Here is a 19,993-nt window from a genome sequence, read left to right on the forward strand (position 1 = left end):
CTTCCTTGGGTGGGGACCCAACCTTCGCATTCAACTTTCTTAGTATATGGTTTGGTCTCCCCCAGGTCCCCAGTAATGCCTATTGCTTTTCACTGTTTTCTAGTACTTTTTATGCATATTTCCTGATTGTTACTGTACATATATAGTGTGTTTACTCAACTCCTACTGGAGAATTGCCTATCTAGTATTTTAGGAATTGTGTCACTGAAATAAACTACCTTTATTTTTGTAACACTGTTTGTTTTTTATGTGTGTAAGTGCTGTGTGACTAGAGTGGCATTGCATGGGCTTTGCATGTCTCCTAGATAAACCTTGGCTGCTCATCCACAGCTACCTCTAGAGAGCCTGGCTTGTAGACACTGCCTACACTTCACTAATAAGGGGATACCTGGACCTGGTATAAGGTGATAATTCCATAAGGACTCACCACACACCAGGCCAGCTTCCAACATCATTGATATTATCACTGCAACATTTGTAATAACATTTTATGACAAGACCGGGGGCTCCTATTATGCTTATTCTTTTCTTTTATTTTAAACAGCAGCTGCAGTCAAGAAGAAAAAACTGCAGAACCCATAAGGCGAAACAGCAGTAGCCAATGGGAATCAAAGTGTAGTCTGACATAATGCACCAATCACCAACGAGCAGTCCCAATAATACCTATCTTGACTGAGAACAGCCCTCTTTTTTTGCTGCTCGGAATCAAGATAAATATTATTTTTGCTGCTTTTACTTGTATATATTAATCGCTAATGCGGTAATGTGATTGTGTTTCATGCGCTTTGTACATCACACGTTTATTGTTAATTCAGTCGGCTTGTAGCCGCATTGCTGCCTCGCGCCCTGCGCTCTATCTGCATATTTTTACAGTTTTTCCCCTGAACGCGCGGTGCCATTTTAACCGGCTGTTGAGGGGAAACGAGTTACCAGCAAATCTCTTCTTTCAAATTACTGTGTGTATTTTACCTTTTACTGTTTGGTTCAGGCCTCCTGCAGCGCTCTGTGTGCTTCATTTCACCGAAGCTCCTCGGCTTTGTGTATGGTGTTTCCCCACCCCTAGGCGGAGCCTGGGCTTCTCCTTCACTTTCTGTGATTCTAAAGCAACGCTATTGGGAGGTGAGAATTTCTCAGTCAGGACAGAGGACGTGGCTCCTCAAAGGCCTCCTTTAAAGGAGGGGTTACTATTTTCTAGACCTTCAAAAAAATACGTGGCCAAATCCACACATATATCCTCCCCTATTATTATTTCCAAGATACTTGACACAGATAATAAGATGCTTGACCATCACTCGGATTCGGATAATCCCGATAAGTACAATGGAGATGTTTTCTCCCCTCCTCCTCACAAAAGAGCCAAATCTGGGAACCAGGAACTTTCAGGGTCATGCAAAATCATGGATGCACAAGGGGTTCCAATGTTTGACCCAAATGACATTCAACATCCGCATTCTACCGAGTGGTTTCCTGCAGACCATGTAGCAGAATACGTAACGTCTAGGTTGCGTACTCCTTTGGACAAACAAGTACGGATAAAACTTAAGTCAGAATGTCCCCATCTAGCTTTACCTTAAACAATAGCGACAACACCTACTATTGATTCGTCCCTGATAACTTTCTTTACTAAGTTTGGTAAAGACCCTCGCAAAGGGGTAGATAACGCTTGGTCTACCTGCCAAGACAAGCTTTTTGGACATTGTGGGGCCCTTAACCCGTATTTTTGGCATGGCTGAAAGAGCCCGTTTATAACATGCCGCGGTTGATCCCTTGGAGTTATCTTTGTGGGCTCAACATGCCTTATGTCTGCTTGGGAATGCTAACTCGGCAATTACCCACCAATTCAGGAAGGGACTCCAGCTGAAGCTTGCCGCCAAGTTGGTAAACCTCGCCGTCACAGATCCAGGCATTAAGGCTGAAGGTTTACTTTTTGGTGACTCTTTCATTAAAGAGATTAGCAAATATGTTGCAATGTTTGCCTCACAGGATAAGGCACAACAGTCGTTGAAAAAGATGTTTTCATCTCAGGTTTTCTCCAGGGCCGCAGAGGCAGGAACCGCGTTGCTGGCCGTTCCTATAACAACCAAGGTTCCCACGGCTTCTACAGAAAACAACTCATACCAGGAGTACAGGCCGCAATTTTATCTTCAAAGGAACAGGGGTTTCAGAAACAAAGGCAATCGCAGTTCCAGGTTCTCATCACAACACAGTATAGTCAACTTTGTTCTCTTCCTGTCGTAGGGGGTCGTGTTTCTCTGGTCCTTCCAAAATGGTGAGATCTCACAGCAGATCCTTGGGTTTTAAATACAGTTCAGGGATATGTTATTGAGCTCTACTCAGAGCCTTTTCAATAAATTTTTCCCCATCCTCCTCAGTTTTCTGTTCAAATAACAAACGTAATCACTTTAGAAATTCAATTTCGTTTGCAAAAACAGGCAATTGCCCCTTATTCTTTAGATCCTTCGGTTTCGTCAGCTCAGTTTTTCTAGTCCAAAAGAAGAACAAAAAGATGCGTCCCATTATCAATCTAAAACAGTTCAACCAATTTGTCGTATATCGCCACTTCAAGATGGAAACTATTCTACATCTCAGGGATTTCTTGCTTCAAGGAGACTGGATGATGCGACTAGATATACAGGATGCGTACCTCACAGTTCCCATGCACCCAGATTCACTGACATTTTTTCAATTCCAATGGTTCAATCAAACATTTCACTTCACTTCCCTGCCTTTTGGTCTGTCACCGCTCCATTGTGTTTTACAAAAGTAATGAAACCGGTAGTGGCCTTTCTCAGAGCTCGAGGGATCAGACTGATCATTTACTTGGACGATATCCTTATCATGAACCAGAATCGTACGTCCCTTCTGTCTCACATTCATCTAATTTGCACTCTTCTCTCAGATCTTGGTTTTATTATCAACTACGAAAAGTCTTTCTTAATTCCGGCTCAAAAAATCTAGTTTGTAGGTTTTCTAGTGGATTCCGTTTCAGCCACTCTTCTCCTTCAGTCAGCAAAAATAAAATCCAGCAAATCAGAAATCCTTCTTATCCTACGCAGTTCTCTTCTGTCCCTCAGATCCCTAGCAAGGATTGTAGGCCTCCTTTCCTCGTCGATCCAAGCCATTTTTCCACCAGGTCCGTTACATCATAGGGCCCTGCAGAGGCTAAAAATTTATCATCTCCAAAAAGGTATAGCTTACTCAGATACCATCGTGCTAGACCAGGACTCTCGATCGGAGCTCCAATAGTGGATAGACCATTTAGATGCCTGGAATGGCAGGACTATATTCGCATCAGCCCCAGATCTTGTATTAGAATCAGATGCAAGTCTGTTGGGTTGGGGAACCCGTTGTGGTCTAATCTCGACTGGAGGCACATGGTCTTTAGAGGAGTCAAGGTTGCACATCACCTGTTTAGAGATGCTTGCCGGCTCCTTTGCAACCAAAAGTCTTGCAAGAGACAGAGTTTGTTGTTCGGTACTTCTCAGAATGGACAACATTTCTGCAGTTCGTTACATCAACCATCTGGGAGGCACAAAGTCCAACCCTTTAGCGGAATTGGTGAAAGGGTTCTGGGAGTTTTGTCTTCAAAACAGAATTTCAGTCCAAGCAGAGTATCTACCGGGCAATCTCAATTTGGTAGCAGATTGGCATTCTCGCCATTTCAGAGTGGAGCGATTGGAAGCTCCACACCGAGGTATTCAAAACCATACATCACAAATGGGGTCCCTTTCACATAGATCTTTTTGCATCCTGTCTCAATACACAACTTCCACAGTTCTTCAGCTGGTGCCCGGATCCATTAGCACTAGCCTTTGATGCTTTCTCTCAGGATTGGTCATCCTCCCTCAATTATGACTTCCCTCCTTTCATCATGATCTCCAGGTTGCTGGCTCAAGTCGGACGACAACAGGCCACGTTAGTTCTCATAGTTCCATCCTGGAATTCCCAGGTGTGGTTTCCCACTCTCCTGGAACTTTCAATAGATGCTCCTTTCCTAATTCCCTCCTTTCCAGATCTCTTGACCAACCCCCTCGGCCTCTGACACAGTCTGATACTACAGAATCTCCTCACCCTTCCGGCTTGGAAAATATCAGGGAATCCCAATCTCTCCTACCTATTTCAACAGAAGTTTCAAACTTCATCGTTCTGGCCTGGCTCCAGGAATGAAAAAAGCGTATAGATCAGCTTGGTCTCTCTGGCATAGCTGGTGCGTGGGAAAACACGTTGATCCCTTTGCAACAGATATAACTTTGATTGTTCGCTTCTTGGTGGCAGAAGCCAGTAAAGGTAAGTCCTTTCATACTATCAACCTGTACAGATCTGCGATTTCATCTTCTCACGCTTACATCAATGGAAAAGCCGTTGGAGAACATCCATTGGTTTGTCGTCTCTTAAAGGGAGTAAAAATTTCTAATCCTCCGAAACCCAAATATAGTTCTTTGTGGGATGTAAATGCTGTTTTAAACATTTGTGTTTCCTGGCCAGACAATCCAATGCTTTCCTTGAAACAATTATCTGCTAAACTCACCTATTATTATGCCTTGTTTCTTTCAAATGTTTATCTGATGTTAGAGCGTTAGATATTACGGTTTGTCATTTTACCCCAACAGGTGTTCTTTTTAATGTGTATAGACGTACTAAAACTAATCTTTCATCAGTTTTCTATCCCTTTTTTTCTGCCACCCTAAGTTATGTGTAGGCCAGTGCTTGAAAGTTTACGAACAACAGACAGCTGATTTGAGAAACACCTCTGCGTCCCAACTCCTCATTTCCTTCAGGATACCCTTCAATCCTGTGTCCTCTCCCACCTTGGCCCGGTGGGTCAGTTGGATCATGTCCCTTGCTGGTATAGATACCTCTGCCTTTGGTGCCCACTCAGCTAGAGGAGCTATGGCTTCTAAAGATTTCTGAGCTGGCTCTCGTCTTGAGGACATTCTCAGATGGGCTGACCGGTCTAATAATAATGTTTTCAGAGTGTTTTATTGTAAGCCAATACAACATGCTTCATTAAATGTTATCGATTTGCTTTAAAATAGCATAATAGGAGCCTCCAGTCTTGTCATTAAATGTAGATTTTCCTAGTAATTTATGAAGGAAAGTCTTAATTTAATTAGAGACACGGAGGCAAGTATTATCCAGCCTCTACAAATTCTTACGTTTTGTTTTATTCCCTCCCTAACAGCATCTTCAACGACTCAGCAGAACTCTTCTTAGAGATCCCTTCTTCAATCCTCCACTTAAAGGAATATCGACCTCACCTACTCTCTGGAACACCCATCTTTCAGATCCACAGAGACATCCGAATTTTGGTTCTGGACTTCTGTTGGTTCTACAGGAACTTTTATCTGTTCTCATGGCAATATGTATTTGTTGTACCATTATTCTGTTATTTGTTACTTATTAGTCTTGCACAAGAAAAGAGGGCTGTTCTCAGTCAAGATAGATATTATTAGGACTGCTCGTTGGTGATTGGTGCATTATGTCAGACTACACTTTGTTTCCCATTGGCTACTGCTGTTTCGCCTTATGGATTCTGTAGTTTATTCTTCTTGACTGCAGTTGCTGTTTAAAATAAAATAAAAGAAAAGCATAATACTCGCCTCCTTGTCTCTAATAAAATTAAGACTTTTCTTCAAAAATTACTAGGAAAATCTACATTATTGATGAGAAAACTGTGCATGGTGGGGGCGCTAGTAATAGTTACCTTCGGGCACAAGTGAGTTACTTGAAATAACCCTAACAGCTGCATTTCTGAGGTTTTGGGCAGAACCTAACTATAACGTCACTGCAAATATATATATATATATATATATATATATATATATATATATATAATATAATGTTATATTATATTATATTGCCATGGAGTGCCTGACCCCCGCGCCACAGTGTCTTATAAACTGCCACTCTCTCCTTTCTCAATTATAAGAAGGGCAGCACTTGGAGATAGCGGTGAACATTTTATTTGAAGTGAAAAATAGGACATGATGGGGAACTGCTTTGCTCCCAGCTATGCAAATTTGCATATGGGCTGGTGGGAGGAGCAGGTCCTCAATAGCCCCCTTTGGTTACGTGGCAGATGCACATTGTGCTATGGCAGCATTAAATATATATGACATTTTTGTGATTTGGAGAGGGGATGAGCAAAGTACAGAGGAGTTTGTATCTATGATAAATGAGAATGATTTAAACCTATCTGAAATTTGCTAGCAAGCTCAGTGATAAGGAGATTGAGTTTCTTGATGTAAAGGGCTGTGTGGTGAATCAGAGACTTTAAAAGTATCTTATATAGGAAACCTAGTGCAGCAAACAGCACTCTGCATGCTTCTATTTCCCGTTGTCACCACTTATTAAAAGTATACCCAACAGGGAGCTTTTGAGAACTAAAAAAAATTGCAGCACACCAGAAAATTATGAGAAGGAGAAGCAGTTAGTGTTGCAAAGATTGAAAATGAGAGGGTATAAAAAAGTAGAGACAGTGAAGCAAGAATATTTCCTGTTCAACTACTCTCCTAAGAAAGTGAAATCCACTCCTCAACAGATGTTTATTATGACATACAGTAGGGTACACCACAAAGTGAGAGCCATATTGAATAAACATTGGCAGCTCCTGAGGAATGATCCATTGATAGGGAAGGATCTTCCACGCAGGCCGATGCTGACCTTCCGTAGAGGAACATCTACTAGAGATTGCATAGTTAGATGTAATGTCCCACAAAGGGAGGAAACGTGGTTGTCTCAGAGCAATGGCTTCACTAGGTGCACTGGGTGCAAGGCATGTAGGACATGTAGGAATGGGGAGAGTGCCGAGAGTGTATTATTGAAAAGTCGGATTGTACCCCAGATCCATGGCTCCTTTGACTGTAAAAGTGATCATGTTGTTTACATTCTAATGTGTACTTGTCCCAAAATCTATGTGGGGAGCTCTACCCTTCAGGTACACAAGAGAATCTTACAACATCTGAGAGCAGTTAAGAACAGAAATGCTCCATATCCGATAGCTCGACATATAAATGAGGTTCATGAAGGGAGATTAGAAGTGCTTGGTTACTGATGGTGTGGAAAAAAAAAAAGGTGGCAATAGAGAAAAAAGCGTTGAGGATCATGGAATCCAAATATATTGTCGCGTTTGAAAGTAAAGAACCCGGAGAAATGAATTTAGGGGAAGAACTGTATGTCCATGTCTAATTATTGCAGGTGACAGTTAGGGTATACAGTGGGAGCTTCAACTTTGTGTTAATTTTTCCCTACTTTTTGACACTTTTTTGGGTTCTTTTTGAGAATAATACTGAATACCTGTGTGTAATGCATGTAACATATTTCTGGCATTTGTGACCTTATGCTTTCTTCATATGTAAGAAGTGAAAAATGTGAAAATTGTGTTTTTTTTAATTGTGTTTTAATCTTTCTTTCAGAAGGGAAGGGGGATTGTTGGGGACGATGCGAAGGAGCTATGATATCTACTAGCTCACTGGGGCTTAATCAAGTGTAGACTGTTTATGGAGGTGACAGTGGGTGACAGACATGGTGAAAGCCACGTCCATTTAGGCTATATTTTTTGTCTTACTGTTGTTATTGAGCCTGTGGCAATCTCCGTTTGGTATTGAGACTTTGAGGGTCATTCTGACCCTGGCGGCCGGTGGCCGCCAGGGCCACCGACCACGGGAGCACCGCCGACTGGCTGGCGGTGCTCCAATGAGCATTCTGACCGCGGCGGTTCAGCCGCGGTCAGAAGCGGAAAGTCAGCGGTCTCCCGCTGACTTTCCGCTGCTCATTGGAATCCTCCATGGCTGCGGAGCGCGCTCCGCAGCCATGAGGATTCTGACCCCCCCTACCGCCATCCAGTTCATGGCGGGAAAGCCGCCATGAACAGGATGGCGGTAGGGGGGGTCGCGGGGCCCCTGGGGGCCCCTGCCGTGCCCATGCCAATGGCATGGGCACGGCAGGGGCCCCCGTAAGAGGGCCCCAAAATGTATTTCACTGTCTGCCTTGCAGACAGTGAAATACGCGACGGGTGCAGTAGCACCCGTCGCACCTTCCCACTCCGCCGGCTTGATTACGAGCCGGCATCCTCGTGGGAAGGTCGTTTTCCCCTGGGCTGGCGGGCGGTTTAACTGGAACCGCCCGCCAGCCCAGGGGAAAACTCGTAATACCCGCCGCGGTCTTTTGACCGCGGCGCGGTAATTTGGAGGGCGGGATCCTGGCGGGCGGCCTCCGCCGCCCGCCAGGGTCATAATGAGGCCCTTTATGTTTTCTCAACCCATTTACATCATTATTTGTTTTTCTTGGTTTCTAAGTTCATTTTCTAATGTTGATTTTGTGCTTTCACCTTGAAATGTACTTGTATGTGTTATGAATTTTGCCTCTGTGACGTTGTTTACGATTTAAAAGATTGGAAGTTGTGTTTATAGCTGTATTCAAAGATGATTTACATTCTGAAAATAAAATAAATGAGTGTAATTTTTTTTTGGTATTATTATGAGATTGGTGGAGGTTATCACATGATGAGCTCTTAAGGAGAGGAAAGATGGCGTCTCGGTAGTTGAGAAAGGCACATAGGCCCTCATTCCAACCTTGGAGGGCAACGGAAGCACCGCCAACAGGCTGGCGGTGCTTCCAGGGCCATTCTGACCGCGGCGGTAAAGCCGCGGTCAGAAAAGGGGATCCGGCGGTTTACCGCCGGATTTCCCCTGGCCCAGAGAATCCTCCATGGCGGCGCTGCTTGCAGCGCCGCCATGGGGATTCCGACCCCCTTCCCGCCAGCCTGTTTCTGGCGGTTTACACCGCCAGAACCAGGCTGGAGGGAACGGGTGTCGTGGGGCCCCTGGGGGCCCCTGCACTGCCCACGCCACTGGCATGGGCAGTGAAGGGGCCCCCTAACAGGGCCCCATTAAGATTTTCACTGTCTGCTTTGCAGACAGTGAAAATCGCGACGGGTGCAACTACACCCGTCGCACCCCTGCAACTCCACCGGCTCCATTCGGAGCCGGCTTCATTGTTGCAGGGTCTTTCCCGCTGGGCCGGCGGGTGCCCTTTTGGCGGTCACCCGCCGGCCCAGCTGGAAAGTCGAAATTACCCCCGCGGTCTTTTGACCGCGGAGCGGTCTTTCGACAGGGGAACTTTGGCGGGCGGCCTCTGCCGCCCGCCAAAGTTGGAATGACCCCCATAGTGCTGAAACGTGTCGTGTTTTTCACTTTGATTAAGCAGTTCACCGTTATCTCCGAGTGCTGTCCCTCTTATAACTGAGAAAAGAGAAAGTAGCACTATATATACACAAAATATAGGGTTTAGGGGTGGGTAAGGGTATGTGGCAGTAAGGGTGTTTGTAGGGTTTAGGGGTGGGTAAGGGTAAAGGGTGGTAAGGTTACAAAAAAAGGGGATTTGGGGAGTTTTCTTCCCAAAAAGAAAATATATTTTTTTCAAATGAATAAAAAGAGAGGAGTCACCTCCAATTAGAAAAATATTGAAATGTACAATAATGTTTACAAAATGTGTTGGGGGGTTTGCGGGGTTTCCCTAACTAAAAATAAAAAACAATTAAGTAATATGTATGTATAATATATGTGTGTGTGGGTGGGTGTGTATGCACACACACATGCAACATGACAAACCTATAATTATGAGGACCTACCATTAACCATAATGAGGTGTGTATTTACTATTCTAACTCCATGCACGCTATGATAGTAGGGAAGGTTATAAATCGGACCGAGGCAAATATAACTGCACTTATAGTTTTTTGATACACTTGCTTGAAACTACGTAAACACACTAAGGGGAGCTGTCCTTATAACTCACCATTTCTCACAAGGACAGTATTTGTCTGGAACTAACAGTGTTTACCCACGCTATGAGGACTGAACCGGTCCTCACAACATGGGCTATACATGCCCACATATATACACCCACACATACATATATATATATATAGTAGGGTGTGCACTCACATTATATATACTTACCTTGCATTGCAAAAGGCATCTAATGCAAATTTATATGCGTGGTAAAGTCATGTGTGATAAACACATTGTGTGGTAAAGGATGTATGGTTATAGCATGCATTTCAAACGCATTCGTTGTAATGTCATACAACTCTTACAAACAACACTCTTGCAAATAAGTAACTTTAAGGCTGCCAACCCCGCCTGGTGCAACATATGGCAGGTCAAAACTGGGTTGAGGAATTTGAGAGCTTCACTAGCCAGAGAAAAACTTTTCAAAAAGTGAATCTTACTGATATCTGAATACAGCTTCAAGGGGCAGGTCCTTTTCTTCTTCATCACATCATTTTAATAGTTTAACCCAACAATTTGGTCTGTTTCTGATTTCAATCAACTCCTTTGCATATCCACCTCTGTAGCTCACTCCCTGCCCACATGCAGCTACACCCCTGCTGATCACATCCCGATACATGTAGCCATCAGTCTCATATCCCCAATTCTACAACGCCTTCTCAACACTGATGCATTGGATTTGCGAGATTTGAATACTTACGCCCTGGCCTCACCACTCTGTGAACCATTCCCAGTGATTCATTTGATTCAAAAACTCTCTTTGATCAGCACTTAACTCCTCTTAGCCAGTCCCAATCTTCACCCTCTACAGATGTGCATTGAGCCACCTGCATCACCTGCAACCTAAAGAAGAAGGGCCTGATTACGAGTTTGGCAGTCCTATGAGCTAAACTTGCGATGACGGTCTGAACACCGCAAGTACAGGCCAAATTCTGCACCACTGACTACCCATTACCTCCTAGTTAGTCACAGGTGTCTCGCACCATTGCCCTAGATGTAGTCAAATCCACTTATCTACAGATCCTCATTTCACTCCTTCATTCTCACCCTAGAACTTTTCAAAGACTCTCCAATCCCTCTACCATCTGCCCAACTACTTCATCCCAAACTTGTCTCTTGACCAACAGCATTACCTAATACATCTCATCCATGGTCACAATGATCACACTGTTTTTGGCACCTTCCCCGGATTCCCACCTACACTCACATTCACTGTTAGCTTCACTCCCCTCATCCACCAGCACTCTGTATCTTCAACCAACTCCCCATCTGACCTCAAAACTCACCCTTAGGCCAAGAAACACCATCTGGGCCCCACTGACCCCTTCACCCCTCCAAACGTTAGAACCTTCTCTCTGCACACTACCGTGCTCAACTTAGCCAACTTTTTAGTCAGTCACTAAAAACAGCTGTGGTCATACCCAGGCTTGCAGAACTCACCCAATACTCCTAACTACATCCCATGGTACTCCTACCACTATTCACCACAATTCTTGAACAAAATAGTACTCCAATAACTCCCAGTGCACACCACCAACTACAATCAATGTGACCCCTTTCAAACAGGTTTCACTGTTTACACTCTACCCTACAAACCAAGTCACAAATTTCATCATTTTCACCCCTATAAAAAATACAGCATTAAAGCAGAGGTCCCTCAAGGCTCAATTATCTCACCAATGCTTTTCAACATCTCCAGGAAATCATTACCAGATATGATCAAGGGGATAACATCACCTGCTATGAATACACAGATGACATGCAGATACTCCTCGAATTGGAAAGCCCAAAAGACATTAACACATTAAAACTCTTCAATTGCCTCCAAGCTGTTGACCAATGGATAACATTGAGACACCTCAAACGGAATGCCTCTGAAAATTATATGCTCACCTGTGGCAACTCAAAAACCTAGGACCCCGTCTACACCTAATCTAGCTGATGGGGTGAAATGTTGGGGTTAAATAGGCGCTCAGGATCCTAAATCGCACAAATTAAGAGAAGAAATGAGGGGTGCCTACACAAGGGAGAACACCCATCCCCTCAAGGTTCATAAAACCCAACAATCAGGTAATGCAGTGTGTGGCACTCCACTCACGAAAAAAACGAAATATTTATAAGTAGTTTTGGAGAAACAAACAATCAATTTTAATACAAGTTTAAATTGTCCAAACTGAACCAAACATTAAGAATCCACAACAATTAGAAATCCATCCGTGGTAATAGAATTTCAGCCAACACGTGTTTCGTCATGGGAAATTCCTTTTTTAAATCCCGGACGACTTCTTCAGGGCTCTTATTTAGACAATTCCTGGATAGTCCATTATTGATTATCCGTTATTTGATCTAATGTTGTGTATATTTCTTATTGCATGGCGAACTATCCAGATCTGACATCCAGCATCCAGAAGAAGTAATGTATATTCAATATTGTTGTACATTCATCCTTTATACTACACTCATATTTGTAGTATCCTTTCAAAACGGCGTTGTCCAGCATACGGAAACACCGAAGCGCGAGTACGCGTCTACACCTAGCCTGATGATAGCAGCCCTTCATAAAATATCTAAGGAGGTAAAAAAACTTAACATCAATGCCAAACTGTCAATGAATCCACAAGTGGATAAGGTAGCCAAGTGGATAAGGTAGCCAAATCAAACTTTCTCACAATGAAAACACTGCAACACCTCTTCCCACACCTAGGATTCCTACACATGGTTCAAGCTACCATCTCTTGTCCTATGAAAACTACACTATGCAAATAATCAGTATCATGGCTCAATTTTGTAAACTTTGAGAAGACTACAAAGAATACACGAGCGCTGTCCTACTACATGTAAAGCTACAAGCACACATCTACCCCGCTTTGAGAGGAATTCACTGGTTACCTCCTCAAGCTGCTCTGTATCACACACAATGCAATACATGGCAAATTACCACTTTTTCCATCAGGGAAAAAAATCAACAAATACATACAACAAAGCAACCTACGCCCAAGCATAGCTCCCCACCTCATAATTCCAAGATACAGGCAATAAACCATTGACGCAACATCTTTTTCTGTTCAAGCAACAAAGCAGTGGAATTACCTACCCACAAACATAAGATCCACAGACAACCATTTCCACTTCAGAATATTAATCAAGATCTGACCCTTTCCCCCATGACCACCATACCAACAATTCAAGATTATACCACAACAGTATATTCAGACATGACAAACTATGGCCCGTATTTATACTTTTCTTAGCGCCGCATTTGCGCCGCTTTTTGACGCAAAACGGCGCAAACCTACAAAATACAATGGCATTTTGCAAGTTTGCGCCATTTTTGCATCAAAAATGACACAAATGCGGCACAAAAAAAGTATAAATACGGGCCTATATTTCTCCAGTAAAGGCAAATATCTGTCATTATACAAGTACACCTCATTGTACTTTGAACTATTCATCCTGTTATAAGTAGATACATTTGTACATGGGAAAAACTATAAATTGCACCCCTAGATACATGTGCATATCAGACCATCTCAAATTGATGTCTTCTATGGACATATACCTGCGTATATAAAGGGTTATGCCTGCTACTAGTAACTACAATAAGTGACATATATATATATATATATATAAATATATATATATAAGTTAATTACACTTATTGGAAATCATACAATGTACCACAAGATTAATGTGGACAGCAGAACATGTAAATATTGCAGCTTCAGTGTACATATCAGTATTCATATATAGGGGGGTTAATGAAGCTTCACTTTACCAAGCACCACTAGGTGGTTATAGTTAGGACCTAGTTTCAATACAAAAATCGTTTTTTGTTTTGCTAATAACTTTGGCGCAGTTCGATCAATCTTCACAAATTTTTTCAAGAAAATATGGCACTCTCTTCAGCGTTTGTCTGGAAAGTTTCGGGTGATCCGTCAAGTGGGGGCTGAGAAAAAGGGGGCAGTCACAAAACACTTTTTCCCCATTCATTCTTCTATAGGGATTTTGAACAGTGATAGTGCCCAAACCACCGGATGGAATTACACTAAATTTGGCAGAAAAGAAGCTGTTGGTCCAGAAAGAACTCTTTTTGTTATTTGGTGTAAATCCATCAATAGTTTTAGAGAAATTAAAGAAAGTCAAATTTTTTATATATAGGGATGCGAAGGATTCACAACCCCTCCCGGTCTCGTGCTGACATCTGATTGGCTGCCAACACTTCAACAAGGAAGTATTGTTAGCCATGTTGGGATTCGGCTTCAGCCAAGTCCCAGAAAAAAGGTTACAAATAAAGAAAAGGGGCCAGGGCATGGACACCCTGATCCCTTAGCTCTGGTGGTGGGGTTCTAGAAGGCCCACCCACCCAGGGCTAAAAAGCACTTTAAAAAAGAAATTGCTGTGAATTTGCAACGGGGTCACAAATCTGGGCAAAAACTTTTTTTTTTAAAACACGCATGGGCTCCAGCACTTGTTTTTTATCAAGCCCCCGGGTGAGCCAGGTCCTTGGGGCATTTAATATTTTAATGGTCAAAGATTGTGCGCAGCACGGGATTGGGTTGTTATAGGGCTTGGCTGCCGGGTCTGGCTGCAGGCCCATAGGAGGTCCCTAAAGGACCCCTCCATGTGTCCTCTGGGATCAGTATACCTGTATATTGACCACTTATGTGTTTTTCTCCTTTTTTATCCCTCCCCCGGCCCAAGGGATAAAGAAAATGGCAGCGGCAACTGTCCTATCAGGTTGCGGCCAGCCAATCAGAGTAATACTTTTCCCCGGATCCCCCTCGAGTTGATCCGCAAATGGTCTTAGTCCCTAGATATCAATATGTATTTTACCAACAGCACACTTTATTGACCAAGTTCTAGCTGTCTGTGAATTTGGTGTAATTCCGTCTAGCAGTCAGGCTTTAGTCGTGCATGAAATCTCTATGGGAAGTTGCATGGGGAAAACACATTTTGGGATCCCCACTCCCTTTTTCTCAGCCTCCTCTTAACAAATCATCCCAAACGTTTCCAGACAGCACCAAAAGTGAGTGGCAAACTAGTTTTGAAACGTTTGTGAAGATTCGTCAAAAGGCGCAAAATGTTAGAGGCAAAACAAAAATGCTTTTTCTATGGAAACTAGCTCCTAGCTATAACTACCTCCTGCCTACATATCTATATATAATAATATCTATAGCTATACTTATAATATATGTGTGTGTGTATATGTACATGTATAAATTATTTACATCTCGATCTTAAAAAAATAAAAAAAATAACAAAAAACTTCCTCCCTTCCCATTCCTCCTCCCTCTGTCTCATCCCAAACCTTTCTGACTATCAACTCTCAACATTCTTCTCAAGCTTTGAACCCGCCTTTAGTCCTTTAGCCATCCAATCCAACATAAGAAGCACACATGACCAATACTTTGCAAAAAAATTACTACTTCTCTTTACAATTCCATTCCTGTCATTCTATCCTTGCTCAAAAATCACCCTTTTCACACCCATTCCTGTCATTCTATCTCTACTCCAAACTCTACTAAACATGCATGAAATCAAGTGCACAAACCTACACAACTAATATACAAGAACAAAACAAAACAAGTGTTAATAACTTATTACCTGCTAATCTTGGGTTTCAGAGCAGCGTGCTACTCAACAAAAAAATGCTTCAATGGGTCATAAGCGCTATAAAAATACATTTATAATTGCAATTTACAATAACAGCTGTCTTTCATCTGTCATTCTAATATCCTTGCGCGCCACGTTCAGTGCAGAGTCATTCAGGATTCGTATTCTTCACTCTCAGTGTTCTATCACCAGCTCTTCGGGCTTTGCCTCATCACCACCACCTCTCTTACACTAGGCACCCAAAGGCTCAGCCCTTGGATCTTTCCTACTCACCCACTAGACCGAATCTCTCGCCAAAATTCTGTCATGACTTTAAAACTCTTACCCGCTGGTGGGCAATTAAACATACATTGTTATCCTTTCCCACCTTGAGCCCTCACTGTCTCACATCTATAAACAGCTGGAGAGCCCTGGACACCTCTACTAAATTGTAATGAAAGAGAAATATTTTACTTTCTGTTGTCCATAGTAGCTCTTTGTTTTATCATCAATATCCCTTGTTTTCCATAGGGAATGTTTACTTATTCACTCAGAGAAAGGATAATGGGTGAAATTGTCGGCATTCCAAAGGTACTGGCCTTCTTCAGATCTACAATGGCAGCTGGTTGCATCAGCTTCTTAACAACAACACACTTCACCACCACCTTCGCTTTCAATCATTCAAGAGCCTACATGCTAATGGCAGTACACTGGTTAATTATGTTTCTATCAAACAATATCATTGTGTTTATGTTGTGTGCTGTCGTACTTTGAAAATACATACATAGAAAGGTTTTAATAAGATGCATAGCTAAGAGTTGGCTAGTTAAGTCATGAGTTATTTGGAAGCAAGCAATGTCCTTTCTAACAAGAATAAAAACAAAAAACACACCCTCAACTATCTGTGGAGAAGCAGGCAGAATTAATTTGGCATGTCTGCAAAGAGAGACCGTAAAATAAGATGAAACATATATTTACAAAACGTTTATTAGCAAAACAATAAAACTGGTCAATATTGACCTTGGCAAATGCAAACACGTTACTCATCTGTTTACAGTAAACACATGTTTAAAAGAAGCCTTTAAATATTCTAGCACATTTTTATAAAAGATAAGATTGAAAACATGAAGGCTAAAAATTGAAAAAAGACATTCCTGGACAATTAGAGATGTGTCAATTATCCGACTCATTTTAAAACATCCTGTATAAAGAAACATAGTTTGAAAAAAATGCAAAATAGATCAGAACTTCTATCGTTGTTTTCAAGTGGATTCCATCACTCTAGTTTATCTCCAGGGGTCTACATCTCCTGTTCTCGAGATCCGTATGCTTCACCTTTTTCATCGAATGTTCTTGTCCTCCAGGGCGTCAAACATTCCGTGTTTTCCCATATCCCCGGACGTGAGCCAAAAACCGAGTCACCCAATATTTTAAAAAGCTCCCCCAAGCGACCAGGCAGTTGAGGCTGTTTTACCAGCTTGAATCCTTCCTGGACGAAATTCGCCACTGTTCTTCATTGTCCTCTGAATTCCTCAATGTGCAGCGTACGCTGTCCTTTTTGGCTGGTCCTTGACCAATACTAAACAAACACATCTAAGTGAAAATCAACATGTCTCTTTGTTTGTGACGTCACGTCATCTAGCAAGATCACAGGTAGACTCTGCGGAGGTCGGCGGGAGATGTGATGGTGTGACACTGCGGGCAGAGCTTTTTGGTTCCCTGCAGAGAAAGAAGAAATAATATAAACCATATGCATTGTTTTTCAGCAAAATCATCATCTCCCTCACCTTCATTTCTATTTCATGAACCTTTGTCAAAAACATACTTACTCCATGCCACCCAGACTCTAAACAATAAGGTTCAGGAAGTAGAATGTTCTGATTGAATTTCAGCATGATAAAATATAGTTTTCTTTTATTACGGTTTAATAAAAGCTTAAAAAATAAATATTACATTCGCAACTCTAATCTTCAATCCCTGTAAGCAAGTATTCTGTTCGGCTATACAGGGAGTGCAGAATTATTAGGCAAGTTGTATTTTTGAGGATTAATTTTATTATTGAACAACAACCATGTTCTTAATGAACCCAAAAAACTCATTAATATCAAAGCTGAATATTTTTGGAAGTAGTTTTTAGTTTGTTTTTAGTTTTAGCTATGTTAGGGGGATATCTGTGTGTGCAGGTGACTATTACTGTGCATAATTATTAGGCAACTTAACAAAAACAAATATATACCCATTTCAATTATTTATTATTACCAGTGAAACCAATATAACATATCAACATTCACAAATATACATTTCTGACATTCAAAAACAAAACAAAAACAAATCAGTGACCAATATAGCCACCTTTCTTTGCAAGGACACTCAAAAGCCTGCCATCCATGGATTCTGTCAGTGTTTTGATCTGTTCACCATCAACATTGCGTGCAGCAGCAACCACAGCCTCCCAGACACTGTTCAGAGAGGTGTACTGTTTTCCCTCCTTGTAAATCTCACATTTGATGATGGACCACAGGTTCTCAATGGGGTTCAGATCAGGTGAACAAGGAGGCCATGTCATTAGATTTCCTTCTTTTATACCCTTTCTTGCCAGCCACGCTGTGGAGTACTTGGACGCGTGTGATGGAGCATTGTCCTGCATGAAAATCATGTTTTTCTTGAAGGATGCAGACTTCTTCCTGTACCACTGCTTGAAGAAGGTGTCTTCCAGGAACTGGCAGTAGGACTGGGAGTTGAGCTTGACTCCATCCTCAACCCGAAAAGGACCCACAAGCTCATCTTTGATGATACCAGCCCAAACCAGTACTCCACCTCCACCTTGCTGGCGTCTGAGTCGGACTGGAGCTCTCTGCCCTTTACCAATCCAGCCACGGGCCCATCCATCTGGCCCATCAAGACTCACTCTCATTTCATCAGTCCATAAAACCTTAGAAAAATCAGTCTTGAGATATTTCTTGGCCCAGTCTTGACGTTTCAGCTTGTGTGTCTTGTTCAGTGGTGGTCGTCTTTCAGCCTTTCTTACCTTGGCCATGTCTCTGAGTATTGCACACCTTGTGCTTTTGGGCACTCCAGTGATGTTGCAGCTCTGAAATATGGCCAAACTGGTGGCAAGTGGCATCGTGGCAGCTGCACGCTTGACTTTTCTCAGTTCATGGGCAGTTATTTTGCGCCTTGGTTTTTCCACACGCTTCTTGCGACCCTGTTGACTATTTTGAATGAAACGCTTGATTGTTCGATGATCACGCTTCAGAAGCTTTGCAATTTTAAGAGTGCTGCATCCCTCTGCAAGATATCTCACTATTTTTGACTTTTCTGAGCCTGTCAAGTCCTTCTTTTGACCCATTTTGCCAAAGGAAAGGAAGTTGCCTAATAATTATGCACACCTGATATAGGGTGTTGATGTCATTAGACCACACCCCTTCTCATTACAGAGATGCACATCACCTAATATGCTTAATTGGTAGTAGGCTTTCGAGCCTATACAGCTTGGAGTAAGACAACATGCATAAAGAGGATGATGTGGTCAAAATACTCAGTTGCCTAATAATTCTGCACTCCCTGTATATTCGTATAAAGTATTAAAGGATTTCCATACTACTCTTGGTGTAGCAAATTAAATTGATTGATTCCTACAAAATCTGTTTTTAGGTGTCACCTAAGACAGCCCATGATCTGTCTCTTGGGAGACATATTCTCTAACAGTGGCCCTAGAGGCTACTCATTGCTTACCATTGATTAGCTTCATTGCCACTCTTATTTCATTGCCTCTTAGTGGTCAGGTGCAAAAGGCCTCCTTGCTTTTTGTGTGTTTGTCGCTCCCCTGGAGCATGGACACATTGCTTGTGTCCTTCCACTAATCGTTAATTTTTCCCCATCCGTGGTCCTCCCGCCAACTGACTCACTATCCATCGTGTTACATCCTCATCCACCATCCATTTCTAGAAGAGGCTTCTGGATTCCTATTGAAAGGCATTTTGTGCTCAAATGATTTACATCCCCTGCTTCTACTGACAACTATTGTCTCTTTCCCAGAGGGACTATTTACGATTCAAATGGACCTTCAAGTCTGATGACTAGTAGGGCTTCTGAGAATAAACGATGGGAATGTAGCATTAAGGCACAATAGATTTTAGTGGATCTTATCCATTCAGGAAAACTGAATGGAAGATTCAATTAGCAAGCTCAATTCACAGAAATTGGTAGTTGTAATTGGAAAAAACATAAAATGCACTTGATCATGTGGCAAAATGCATTGCTTTAGATTAGTCCCCAACATTCCAAAGAGTGCTGACTGGAATCTGCACCCATTGCAACATGCATGTGGAATTGTTTGAAAATCACCCACATCAAGTGCTCTTTATAACCAAACATTTCATGGTTGAAACACCGGGGTGTGGAAATTGTAAGCTTTACCTACATAATTGGGAGGAGTTGAAAAACTTCACCTTTGCAAACTTTTCCTTTTCCACCAAGGTTTATTTCCTGCCATGAGTCTTATAGGACACCAAGCTGCATGAAATTGGTTTCTTGCCTACTAATCCTCAATAAGAGCAAGGAAATCCAATGTCCACTGCCTGATAAACTCTGTGCTTCATTCTGCC

The 19,993-nt window shown here is 42.3% G+C and overlaps 1 protein-coding gene across 3 annotated transcripts in view; it reads right to left on the reverse strand.

Moving 5' to 3' along the window:
- Nucleotides 1–16,381: 16,381 nt before the first annotated feature.
- The window catches only part of LOC138292066 (E3 ubiquitin-protein ligase RNF220-like), a 111,930-nt gene continuing 108,318 nt past the window's right edge, over nt 16,382–19,993 (reverse strand). Inside the window, exon 13 of one of the 3 annotated variants that reach the window (XM_069230420.1) lies at nt 16,382–17,105. In XM_069230420.1, coding sequence (XP_069086521.1) covers nt 17,034–17,105 — 72 coding nt within the window. In that variant the 3' untranslated portion in view covers nt 16,382–17,033. The remainder of the gene's footprint in view (nt 17,106–19,993) is intronic. The other 2 variants (XM_069230421.1, XM_069230422.1) reach the window with 2 other exon arrangements.

This window comes from Pleurodeles waltl, chromosome 4_2 (assembly GCF_031143425.1).
Source record: "Pleurodeles waltl isolate 20211129_DDA chromosome 4_2, aPleWal1.hap1.20221129, whole genome shotgun sequence".
Classification (NCBI taxonomy): Eukaryota; Metazoa; Chordata; class Amphibia; order Caudata; family Salamandridae; genus Pleurodeles; species Pleurodeles waltl.